Raw genomic sequence first — 12,982 nt, 5'->3', positions numbered from 1 at the left:
TGCTGAAGCAGAAAGACGCGAAAATCGTCACTGAATAAGAAAGAAAGAATGACTGCATTCATATAAACAACAATCTAACCTCTATGGGAGAATCAGGTTCATCCAGGATGCTCTTCTCACTCTGTATCCGCTGCATCGTCCCTGTTGAACTGGGGTCCATGATCAGCACGTTCTGACTACCAGCTCTGCCGAACTTACAGTCACTCTTTCTGGAGTCTGTCGTCCTGCACACCTCGTAGTTGTACACATGTTGGAGAGTCCCTGTCCCCAAAGTGTCTGAGTAACGTGGTGGATAATATGGAATCACAGGCAGGTTGGACTGATACAGGACGCGGGACTGTCTCCATCTGTAGATTTTCACTGAGATAATCACCACCACACAGGTGATGAACAGGAAGGAGACTACAGCCAGAGCCAACACCAAGTAAAAAGTCAGGTTGTCATTGTACTCCTTGTCGTGGATCAGGTCAGTGAACTCTGACAGCACTTCAGGGAAGCTGTCCGCCACCGCCACGTTCACAATGACTGTAGCTGAACGAGAGGGCTGTCCGTTGTCCTCCACTATGACAGTCAGTCGTTGTTTGACTGCATCTTTATCATTAACTTGGCGGATAGTTCTGATTTCTCCATTCTGTAATCCCACTTCAAACAGCGCTCTGTCGGAGGCTTTCTGGAGTTTATATGAGAGCCAGGCATTCTGTCCAGAGTCCACATCAACAGCCACCACTTTGGTCACCAGATATCCCACATCTGCTGAACGAGGCACCATCTCAGCCACCACAGAGCCACCAGTCTGCACTGGGTACAGGACCTGAGGGGGGTTGTCGTTCTGGTCCTGGATCCGGATTTTCACTGTCACGTTGCTGCTGAGTGGAGGAGAGCCTCCATCCTGAGCTTTGACAAGAAACTGGAAATCTTTGATCTGCTCGTAGTCAAAAGAGCGCACTGCATGGATGACTCCACTGTCTGCACTGACGGACACATATGAGGAGACTGGCACTCCATGAACATAGGAGTCCTCCAGTATGTAAGAAACACGGGCATTCTGGTTCCAGTCAGCATCTTTGGCTTTCACTGCAAATACAGAGAGGCCTGGTGTGTTGTTTTCTACTATGTAGGCCTCATAAAAGCTTCTCTCAAAGACAGGTGCGTTATCATTCACATCAGAGATCTGTAAGGTGAGAGTGACGCTGCTGGAGAGAGAGGGCACTCCCTCATCAGAGCAGGTCACTGTGATATTGTATTGTGGAGCAACTTCTCGATCTAAAGATACTTCTGTCATCAGACTGTAAAATCCATTCATTGTGTTTTGAATTTTAAAAGGAATATCATCATCAATAGTACATTTCACCTCCCCATTTTTCTCAGAATCTGGGTCATTTACACTGAGCATAGAAATTACAGTATTCTCAGGAGAGTCTTCTAAAATATGTTCTGATTTAGAGAGTATTTTCAACTGAGGACTGTTATCATTGACATCTGTAATGTCAATTAAAATCTTACTAGAGTCAGACAGTCCTCCGTTATCTGTTGCTTCAACGTCGATTTGAAAAAGCTTTGTTTTTTCATAGTCTATGTCACCAGTTAAGATCACCTCTCCTGTTTTTCTGTCAATCTGAAATAAGTCGGATAAACGACGTTGGCTCTTTGAAATGGCGTATGTTATCTCTGCGTTCGAGGCCCCATCTTTATCTGACGCACTCACGGTTATAACACTGGTGCCTCGTGGGGAGTTCTCCGTTATCGTAGTTTTGTATACTGATTTTGTGAAAACCGGCGCATTGTCGTTTACATCCAATACATTTATATTTATCTGCATTGTGCCTGACATCCGCGGCTGACCGCCATCCAGAGCCGTTAATAACAAAGACATTTTCTCTTCTTTCTCTCGATCGAGAGACTTCTGCAGGACCATTTCGACTTTTTTACTGCCATCAGCTTGACTTTCTACTTTCAATGCGAAGTTATTTGTGGGATGAAGTGAATAGCTTTCGAGCCCGTTTGTGCCAATATCAGCATCGATGGCTTTCTGCAATACAAATTTAGATCCAACGATGGCAGATTCGCTTATTTCAAATCTCTGCTCAGTCGTTGTAAAAGCGGGAGCGTTATCATTTATATCGGTGATTTCTATTGTTATCCTAAACAGTTCCATGGGATTTTCCAGAATCAGCTGAAGATGCAAAGCACAGGGCGTCATTTCTCCACAGAGTGTCTCTCTGTCTATCCTGTCTTTAATAAGGAGGACACCTCTGTCTCTGTTCAGCTCGATATATTCCGCGCTGTCTCCCGAATGAATGCGTGCTCTGCCCAATGTAAGTCGTTTCGAATCCAAACCCAAATCCTGAGCAACATTACAGACTAATGAACCTTTCTCCATTTCTTCGGGAATTGAATAGCTGACTTGCCCAAAGACTGATGCGAAAGAGAGCACCGAAACGAACAACAGTACTTGCAGTCTCATCGTTTTGTCGGAATCCTCCATTTTTCCTTTGAGAAAACTGTAATCCACACGAATGCTGTTACAAATTCAGACTGTATCGCAACGACTTGTTCAAGAAAAAAAAAAACCCTTTCAGTTTCCGTGGTGCAGGTTTCCAAAAGACGGGAGATCGATTGAGCGTGTTTCATTGTCTGAAGGATGAGAATATAAAGGGGAGGAACATTCGCCACAAAACTCGATGTGTGACTGCCACACTCTGGCCAAGAGCGGCCCTTTCTGTTCACAATATGAAACAGCAGAGTCCAAAGTAAAGCAGTGAGTGAAAAATTTAGTTCAACCCACAAGCCAAAAAGTTGAAGGCAAAAAAGACATTAAATGAAATAAGTAAAAAAAAAAAAAAATCAATATCAATATTATTATTATTATTATTATTATTGTTGTTGTTGTTGTTGTTGTTGTTGTTGCTACTATTTAATCTGTTATCTTCACATTCATATTATGTAAATACACTTTATTTTAAAATCAACATAGATGTACATAACTATTGCCTTTTTCATTTGTCATGACAATAAAATACAATACAAAAAGAGAAAATTGTGCACATGTCAACAGAGATAAATCTGTCGATCAAACGTCCTGTTATAAGACACACAGTATCCTGGAGCCAATCACAGCTTAGTATGGGTGAGGTCAGGGTCTCTATCAGCAAACTATTGCACAGCAAATACAAAGAGACAAGCAACCATACAGACTGACAATAATGCAGACGGGCAAAAGCACATTTCATCTAAATAGAAACAATATCAACAAAAATGATGACATGTGAGAGGGAGTGATTGGATAAATTTGCTAAGTTGTGGTCAATGTGTCACTGGCCAAGGTTCTGAAACCTGGCCTTCACTACAAAGCATAGAGTTTGCAGAATACACATCAAATTGACAGCTTTACGGTATTTACTTCATAAACACACCTCAAAACTAACCTCTAGAGGAGAGTCAGGTTCATCCAGGATGCTCTTCTCACTCTGTATCCGCTGCATCGTCCCTGTTGAACTGGGGTCCATGATCAGCACGTTCTGACTACCAGCTCTGCCGAACTTACAGTCACTCTTTCTGGAGTCTGACGTCCTGCACGCCTCGTAGTTGTACACATGTTGGAGAGTCCCTGTCCCCAAAGTGTCTGAGTAACGTGGAGGGTAATAAGGAATCACAGGCAGGTTGGACTGATACAGGATACGAGAATGTCTCCACCTATAGATTTTCACTGAGATAATCACCACCACACAGGTGATGAACAGGAAGGAAACTACAGCCAGAGCCAACACCAAGTAAAAAGTCAGGTTGTCATTGTACTCCTTGTCATGGATCAGGTCAGTGAACTCTGACAGCACTTCAGGGAAGCTGTCCGCCACCGCCACGTTCACAATGACTGTAGCTGAACGAGAGGGCTGTCCGTTGTCCTCCACTATGACAGTCAGTCTTTGTTTGACTGCATCTTTATCATTAACTTGGCGGATAGTTCTGATTTCTCCATTCTGTAATCCCACTTCAAACAGTGCTCTGTCGGAGACTTTCTGGAGTTTATATGAGAGCCAGGCATTCTGTCCAGAGTCCACATCAACAGCCACCACTTTGGTCACCAGATAGCCCACATCTGCTGAACGAGGCACCATCTCAGCCACCACAGAGCCACCAGTCTGCACTGGGTACAGGACCTGAGGAGGGTTGTCGTTCTGGTCTTGGATCAGGATTTTCACTGTCACGTTGCTGCTGAGTGGAGGAGAGCCTCCATCCTGAGCTTTGACAAGAAACTGGAAATCTTTGATCTGCTCGTAGTCAAAAGAGCGCACGGCATGAATGACTCCACTATCTGCACTGACGGACACATATGAGGAGACTGGCACTCCGTTAATAGAGGAGTCCTCCAGTATGTAAGAAACACGGGCATTTTGGTTCCAGTCAGCATCTGTGGCTTTCACGGTAAATATAGAGAGGCCTGGTGTGTTGTTTTCCACTAGGTAGGCCTCATATGAGCTTCTCTCAAAGACAGGTGTGTTATCATTCACATCAGAGATCTGTAAGGTGAGAGTGACACTGGTGGAGAGGGAGGGCACTCCCTCATCAGAGCAGGTCACTGTGATGTTATACTCAGAAGATCTCTCTCGGTCTAAATCATTGTCTGTCACTAAACTATAGAAATTATTTGATGTCGACATGATGGATAAAGGGGCATCACCATTAATAAAACAGTGAACCTTCCCGTTTTCATTTGAATCCGGGTCTTGAACATTCATCATTGCCACAACTGTATTTGATTTGGCTTGTTCAGATACAGTGGTTGACTTTGACATGATATTAATCACTGGTTTATTGTCGTTAATATCTATTATTTCGACTTTCACTTTACATGAATCTGTAAGTCCACCTTCATCAACTGCACGTATGTTAATATGGTAACTCTGTGCGTTTTCGTAGTCTATTTTCCCAATCAATTTAATTGCACCTCCGTCTTCATCGATCTGAAACAATGTATGGGCCTGATCTAAACTGTTGGTAATGTAATATTTTATCCGGCCATTTGTTCCATAATCTGCATCTGAAGCAGTGACACTTGTTATAATCGTTCCTTCTGGTGCATTTTCAAAGACCGTGGCTGTGTAGCTTGACTGCGTAAAAACAGGCGCATTGTCATTGCTGTCTAACACCGTGATGAAAATTTGGATTGTTCCTGACATTTGCGGATCACCACCATCAAAAGCAGTTAAAACTAGATGTATGGACTCCTCCTTTTCTCTGTCAAGAGGCTTCTGTAAAACCATTTCAATTTTTTCTGTGCCATCACGTTGAATTTCCCGTTTCAGTACAAAATTATCGGTGGGTTTGAGCTCGTATTTTTGCAATCCATTTTTGCCAACATCAAGATCTATTGCTCTATCTAAAGCAAATTTACCACCAATCACAGCTGATTCGCTTATTTTAAAGCGCACTTCGTTCTTTTCAAAGGTGGGGGAATTGTCGTTTATGTCAGCTATCTCGACTTTGACACTATAAAATTCCATGGGATTCTCCAAAATTATCTGAAAATGTAAAGCACAAGGCGTCGTCTGCCTGCAAATCTCCTCTCTGTCTATTCGCTCTCGAACCAGCAGGACTCCGCTTTCTCTATTAAGCTCTATATAGCCCGAACTGTCTCCGGTATAAACACGAGCTTGGCCAGATTTCAACCGTTTTACATCTAAACCCAAATCCTGAGGAATATTACCAACTAAAGAGCCAATGGGCATTTCTTCGGGGATGGAGTAGCTGACCTGTCCGAGAACAGCGCTCAGATAAAGAACCGAGGAAAACAACAGTACTTGCCGTCTCATTGTTCTGTTCGACATTTTCCCAATAAAATTCAAGTAAATTCCACTATGAGCTGATGTCCATTACATTCCGTGAAAAAAAATCCACAGAGGCTTCAATACTTGATAAAGAAAACAATGTTCAAAGCGCCATCCTTGTGTCCGCAGACATAAACGGTTTGAGGCTGGCTTTTTTTTTTTTTCCTATTATAATGAAGGGGGAGGTTTCCGCTGACGTCTGAGTTTTTCAAATCATCAGCCAACAGCGGCTCTCCGAGTAAATAAGGTTGAACTACAGGGAATGATTGTCAATAATTATAACACCAACCTTATCCCATGAGAAGACCTTTGAAAAAATGCGATGCAGCTCAAGAATCAAATCTATCAAAATGAATTTAAGCGATTTTAAATAAACGGCGTGTATCAATTACAATACAAAATATTGAACACTTCAATAGTGCTGTTGTGATAAGAAGCCCGAAATTATACATGCACTTTAAATTCAACAGAGCAATTCTGCAACAGATAGATAGATAGATAGATAGATAGATAGATAGATAGATAGATAGAAAAGGTCAAAACTCCAGTCTGAGCACTACTTTGCCTCTGTCCATGGTGCTGATCGGAGAAAAAGGAAAGCAAGCTTGAGGAAAAGACCTGCATTTAAGAAATTTCATTCATTTCAAAGAGCAAGATCATAATTTCTCAGCTGAGTTAATCTCCAAATGACTAACCTCTATGGGAGAATCTGGTTCATCCAGGATGCTCTTCTCACTCTGTATCCGCTGCATCGTCCCTGTTGAACTGGGGTCCATGATCAGCACGTTCTGACTACCAGCTCTGCCGAACTTACAGTCACTCTTTCTGGAGTCTGTCGTCCTGCACACCTCGTAGTTGTACACATGTTGGAGAGTCCCTGTCCCCAAAGTATCTGAGTAACGTGGAGGATAATATGGAATCACTGGCAGGTTGGACTGATACAGGATGCGAGACTGTCTCCATCTGTAGATTTTCACTGAGATAATCACCACCACACAGGTGATGAACAGGAAGGAGACTACAGCCAGAGCCAACACCAAGTAAAAAGTCAGGTTGTCATTGTACTCCTTGTCATGAATCAGGTCAGTAAACTCTGACAGCACTTCAGGGAAGCTGTCCGCCACCGCCACGTTCACAATGACTGTAGCTGAACGAGAGGGCTGTCCGTTGTCCTCCACTATGACAGACAGTCTTTGTTTCACTGCATCTTTATCGTTGACTTGGCGGATAGTTCTGATTTCTCCATTCTGTAATCCCACTTCAAACAGCGCTCTGTCTGTGGCTTTCTGGAGTTTATATGAGAGCCAGGCATTCTGTCCAGAGTCCACATCAACAGCCACCACTTTGGTCACCAGATAGCCCACATCTGCTGAACGAGGCACCATCTCAGCCACCACTGAGCCACCAGTCTGCACTGGGTACAGGACCTGAGGAGGGTTGTCGTTCTGGTCTTGGATCAGGATTTTCACTGTCACGTTGCTGCTGAGTGGAGGAGAGCCTCCATCCTGAGCTTTGACACGAAACTGAAAATCTTTTATCTGTTCATAGTCAAAAGAGCGCACTGCATGGATGACTCCACTATCTGCACTGACGGACACATATGAGGAGACTGGCACTCCGTTAACAAAGGAGTCCTCCAGTATGTAAGAAACACGGGCATTCTGGTTCCAGTCAGCATCTGTGGCTTTCACTGTAAATATAGAGAGGCCTGGTGTGTTGTTTTCTATTATGTAGGCCTCATATGAGCTCCTCTCAAAAACAGGTGCGTTATCATTCACATCAGAGATCTGTAAGGTGAGAGTGACGCTGCTGGAGAGGGAGGGCACTCCCTCATCAGAGCAAGTCACTGTGATATTATACTGAGATGTGAACTCTCTGTCCAAAGGGATTTCTGTTACTAAAGTATAAAAGCCATTCAATGTAGACTGCATTTTGAATGGTGTGTTGTAGCCTATTTTACAATCAACTTTTCCATTATTCTCTGAATCTGGATCATTAACACTTAACATTGCAATGACAGTATTTACTGGTGAGTTCTCTGAAATGGACTCTGATTTAGACACAATGTTTATTTGTGGCTTGTTATCATTTACATCAATAATCTCAACGACCACTTTGGTTGAATCAGAAAGCCCACCACTGTCAATTGCTTCAATATCGATTTGATAAGTGTTTGCTTTTTCAAAATCTAGTTCTTCTACCAGAATAATTTCACCGGTTTCGGGATTTATTTTAAATAGTTTAGACAAAATACGGTCACTGGTTGAAATAAAATATGACACATCACCGTTTGAGCCAATGTCTTTATCGGAAGCACTGACAGTCGTTACACTAGTGCCTTTGGGTGAATTTTCATGTATTTTCACCGTGTACACCGTCCGAGAAAAAGTCGGTGCGTTGTCATTCGCATCTAATACAGTGACAAAGATCTGCATTGTCCCTGACATCTGCGGTTCTCCTCCGTCTACAGCAGTTAACAAGAGTGACATGGATTCCTGTTTCTCTCGATCTAGAGGTTTCTGGAGGATCATCTCCACCTTTTTCCTGCCGTCGGCCTGGTTTTCTAGTTTCAGTACAAAGTGATCAGTAGGAGTCAGTGAGTATTGTTGTAAGCCATTCATCTCTATGTCGGAATCCACGGCTTTTTCCAGGACGAATTTGGATCCTGCCACAGCAGACTCGCTAATTTCGAAGCGCTTTTCCGTATTTGTAAAAGTGGGAGCGTTATCATTAATGTCAGTAATCTCAACCGTTACTCGAAATAATTCCATCGGATTTTCCAGAATTAGCTGGAAATGCACAGCACAGGGCGTCAATTCTCCACACAAAGCTTCTCTGTCGATCCTCTCCTGGACAAGCAAGACCCCCTTTTCTTTATTCAGGCCGATGTATTCCGCGCCGCCTCCCGTGTAGACACGAGCTTTACCCGATTTCAGTCTTTTAAGATCTACATCCAAATCGCGCGCTATGTTTCCAACGACTGAGCCTTTAGCCATTTCTTCAGGGATTGAATAGCTGGCCTGTCCATGTGCAAGATTGATGCGGATGAGCATTAGAAAAAACAGTACTTGCCGTCTCATTGTTCTGCACGACCGCGATGTTTTTCTTCCAACAATGAAAATAGACAGTTACAGCCAAGGGACGGGAAAGAGTGAACAAAACACTTTTTCCACAGTAATGCTTGAATAAAATTTGAAAAATCAGAAATACTCAGCTCTATCGTCCCACACAATGGTGCATGTGAACGCGACCGTCGTTCACTGATTGTGTCTGTCATATGGGCAGCGAGACACGACTTGAACAGGAAAACACCAAGACAAATCTCGACACGCTTTCCAACAGCGACCCTGTGAGTTGAAATTTTATATTACAAGAGATCATGACCAAAAAAGAAAAAAAAAAAAAGCGAAAGACGGAAAGCTGAACTGACATAGAGACCTGAATTCACTAATTTAGGTATTATTGCATGAAAATGTCTTCAACGACTCTGGTTTAAATAAGAACATATGTGCAATCCAAATGTAACTCTTGTCATGTGCAGGGAATGGAAGTGAAAGACAGGACGCACAACAGTTTTCCTCTCTGCACCACAGTTGTGTTAGGTGTTGCTCTCCATGGTGCTGAATGTGCGAGATAAATGGGATGACACTTTCTACAGACACAGCAGATAGTTTTTTTTTTTTTTTCTGAAGCGAAGTAAACAATCGCACTGTGGTATGACATCTTTTTTTTTTTAATGAAAGTACTAATAATGCTGTTGAACAAAATTTCTAACCTCAACAGGAGAGTCAGGTTCATCCAGGATGCTCTTCTCACTCTGTATCCGCTGCATCGTCCCTGTTGAACTGGGGTCCATGATCAGCACGTTCTGACTACCAGCTCTGCCGAACTTACAGTCACTCTTTCTGGAGTCTGTCGTCCTGCACACCTCGTAATTGTACACATGTTGGAGAGTCCCTGTCCCCAAAGTGTCTGAGTAACGTGGAGGATAATATGGAATCACAGGCAGGTTGGACTGATACAGGATGCGGGACTGTCTCCATCTGTAGATTTTCACGGAGATAATCACCACCACACAGGTGATGAACAGGAAGGAGACTACAGCCAGAGCCAACACCAAGTAAAAAGTCAGGTTGTCATTGTACTCCTTGTCGTGGATCAGGTCAGTGAACTCTGACAGCACTTCAGGGAAGCTGTCCGCCACCGCCACGTTCACAATGACTGTAGCTGAACGAGAGGGTTGTCCGTTGTCCTCCACTATGACAGTCAGTCTTTGTTTGACTGCATCTTTATCATTGACTTGGCGGATGGTTCTGATTTCTCCATTCTGTAATCCCACTTCAAACAGCGCTCTGTCTGTGACTTTCTGGAGTTTATATGAGAGCCAGGCATTCTGTCCAGAGTCCACATCAACAGCCACCACTTTGGTCACCAGATAGCCCACATCTGCTGAACGAGGCACCATCTCAGCCACCACAGAGCCACCAGTCTGCACTGGGTACAGGACCTGAGGAGGGTTGTCGTTCTGGTCTTGGATCAGGATCTTCACTGTCACGTTGCTGCTGAGTGGAGGAGAGCCTCCATCCTGAGCTTTGACAAGAAACTGGAAATCTTTGATCTGCTCGAAGTCAAAAGAGCGCACGGCATGGATGACTCCACTATCTGCACTGACGGACACATATGAGGAGACTGGCACTCCGTTAACAGAGGAGTCCTCCAGTATGTAAGAAACACGGGCATTCTGGTTCCAGTCAGCATCTGTGGCTTTCACTGTGAATATAGAGAGGCCAGGTGTGTTGTTTTCTACAATGTAGGCTTCATATGAGCTCCTCTCAAAGACAGGTGCGTTATCATTCACATCAGAGATCTGTAAGGTGAGAGTGACGCTGCTGGAGAGGGAGGGCACTCCCTCATCAGAGCAGGTGACTGTGATGTTATACTCAGATGATCTCTCTCGATCTAAATCATTCTCTGTCACTAAGCTATAGAAATTATTTGTTGATGATTTTAAAGTAAATGGTATGTTTTCGTTGATATAACAATTCACATTACCATTGTCTCCTGAATCTATGTCTTCACTGTTTATCACAGTAACAACCGTCTGAAGTTGAACGTCCTCTGATATCACATTAGATTTTGACATTATATTAATTTCTGGTTCATTATCATTAACATCTTGCACATCTACGATTAACTTACAGGAATCTGTAAGGCCTCCTTCGTCACTTGCAAGTAAATTTATTTGAAAGTGTTTTGATTTTTCAAAGTCGATGCTTTCTATTATTGAAATCTCCCCATTTTCCTCGTTTATCTTAAATACTTTTCTCACATTGTCTAACGTGTTCGTAATCGAGTATGTTACTTTACTGTTGGAGCCTTGATCTGCATCTGAAGCTGTTACAGTGGCAACAACTGTACCTTTAGGTGAATTCTCAATAACAGTAGCTTTGTATGTTTGCTGTGTAAAAACAGGAGCGTTGTCATTAACATCTAAAACTGTAATGACGATCAGCATTGTTCCTGACATCTGCGGCTCTCCACCATCTACCGCTGTTAACACGAGAGATATCTGCTCCTGTTTCTCTCTGTCTAAAGGCTTCTGCAATACCATCTCCACGTTTTTATTTCCATTCGTGGTACTGTGCAATTTCAAAACAAAATGATCGGTTGGTTTTAAAATGTAATCTTGCAGGCCATTAACGCCAACATCTAAATCTGCAGCTCTGTCGAGGACAAATTTTGACCCTGTGGTCGCAGATTCGCTAATTTTAAATTTCATCTCATTTTTTTCAAAACTTGGCGGATTGTCGTTAATATCAGTAATCTGCACAGTCACTGTATAAAACTCAATGGGATTCTCTAAAATGATCTGGAAATGTAAAGCACAAAGCGCCGTCTCTGTACACAGCGCCTCTCTGTCGATCCTTTCCTTAACGAGGAGGACTCCTCTTTCTCTGTTCAGCTCGATGTACTCGTCGCTGTTTCTTGTGAAGATTTTTGCTTTACCGGATATCAAACGTTTAATTTCCAAACCTAAATCCTGCGCTATGTTTCCCACTAGAGATCCTTTAGACATTTCCTCTGGAATAGAGTAGCTGACCTGCGCGATCAGTGCGTCGAAGGAAAGGACGAAAATAAACAGCAGTACTTGCCGATTCATTGTTCTATTCGTTTTTTCCACTGTAAAGCTACAGTCCGTTTATAATCCACGAGTCACTGTCCACAATGATCCCACCGCCTGTTTTTTAAACAAGTAATCTGAATCCGAGAAATCCAAATGGAAAAGCTTCATGATTCATTGTTAATCATTCCGCGTCGATCAGCATTGTCCGATCCTTCTTCGTCGTTTTCTCTTTGTATAATGACGACATTAGAAGTGAGGACCTGCTGCAAATGCAGCCTCACTAAACAGCACTCATGGTGAACAGCGGCCCTAAGAGTCCAAATCATAAAACTGCAGAACAAAACGAAAAACCAACTCTGTGTGTACTCTCGATTAACGTCAAGGGTGTTAATTGGCGTCGTTTTAACTTAAACAAAACAAAAAAACGAACAAAACAAAAAAGAGCTCATATATTCGATAATGTTATAAGTATGCCCACTGGTAACGAGTGTTCAATAAGATAAACCATGCACGATAACGAAAGCCATCTCTTCAAAACAGTTTAAAGTCACGATGATAGTGGACTCAAATGGTCTGTGGTTGTGTCAACACTAAACTGCGACAAAAACGCTTTTAAAAAGTATCTTACAAATGACACCAATTTTTAGACAAAGGTGAACTCAGAAAAGAAGACATAGGCCGAATACAGTTTGGAAAAAACAAGTTCACTGAATGCCACAATAATTTCAATTGATAACGTTACTGTGTGCAGTTCTGAATGAATCATAAAACAGAAAAATCTCAAAGATTGCTCCTTCAGCGGCATATCACGATCAATCACAACAATATAGAAAAAGAAACTATTGACACATGTACTGCAATTAATAAAGCAAAACACATGATAAACAACCCAGTTAAAGCATCCAAACAGACAATATTTATCAATAGAACAATTGAAGCATGTTATACACAACATGCAATGATGAAAAATGTGTGTTTTAAGGGGAAAAAAAGATCTTTTTTCTTGTCTTTTTTTGCTGAATCTTTGAGCGTG

General features: G+C 42.6%; 1 protein-coding gene across 20 annotated transcripts in view; it reads right to left on the bottom strand.

Annotated features, from left to right (window-relative positions):
• LOC115397429 (protocadherin gamma-C5-like) overlaps positions 1–12,982 on the bottom strand; it is a 292,251-nt gene that overhangs the window by 71,338 nt on the left and 207,931 nt on the right. For 2 of the 20 annotated variants that reach the window (XM_030103853.1, XM_030103904.1), the window contains exon 1: positions 9,601–12,012. The exons of 12 other annotated variants lie outside the window; for them this stretch is intronic. In XM_030103853.1, coding sequence (XP_029959713.1) covers positions 9,601–11,985 — 2,385 coding nt within the window. In that variant the 5' untranslated portion in view covers positions 11,986–12,012. Of the gene's footprint in view, positions 1–79; positions 2,471–5,275; positions 5,378–6,520; positions 8,956–9,600; positions 12,013–12,982 lie in introns of those variants that run through there. 6 more of the 20 variants (XM_030103864.1, XM_030103922.1, XM_030103991.1 and 3 more) reach the window with 5 other exon arrangements.

Source organism: Salarias fasciatus, chromosome 2, assembly GCF_902148845.1.
Source record: "Salarias fasciatus chromosome 2, fSalaFa1.1, whole genome shotgun sequence".
Lineage (NCBI taxonomy): Eukaryota > Metazoa > Chordata > Actinopteri > Blenniiformes > Blenniidae > Salarias > Salarias fasciatus.
This window is presented reverse-complemented; position numbering and strand designations above follow the sequence as displayed.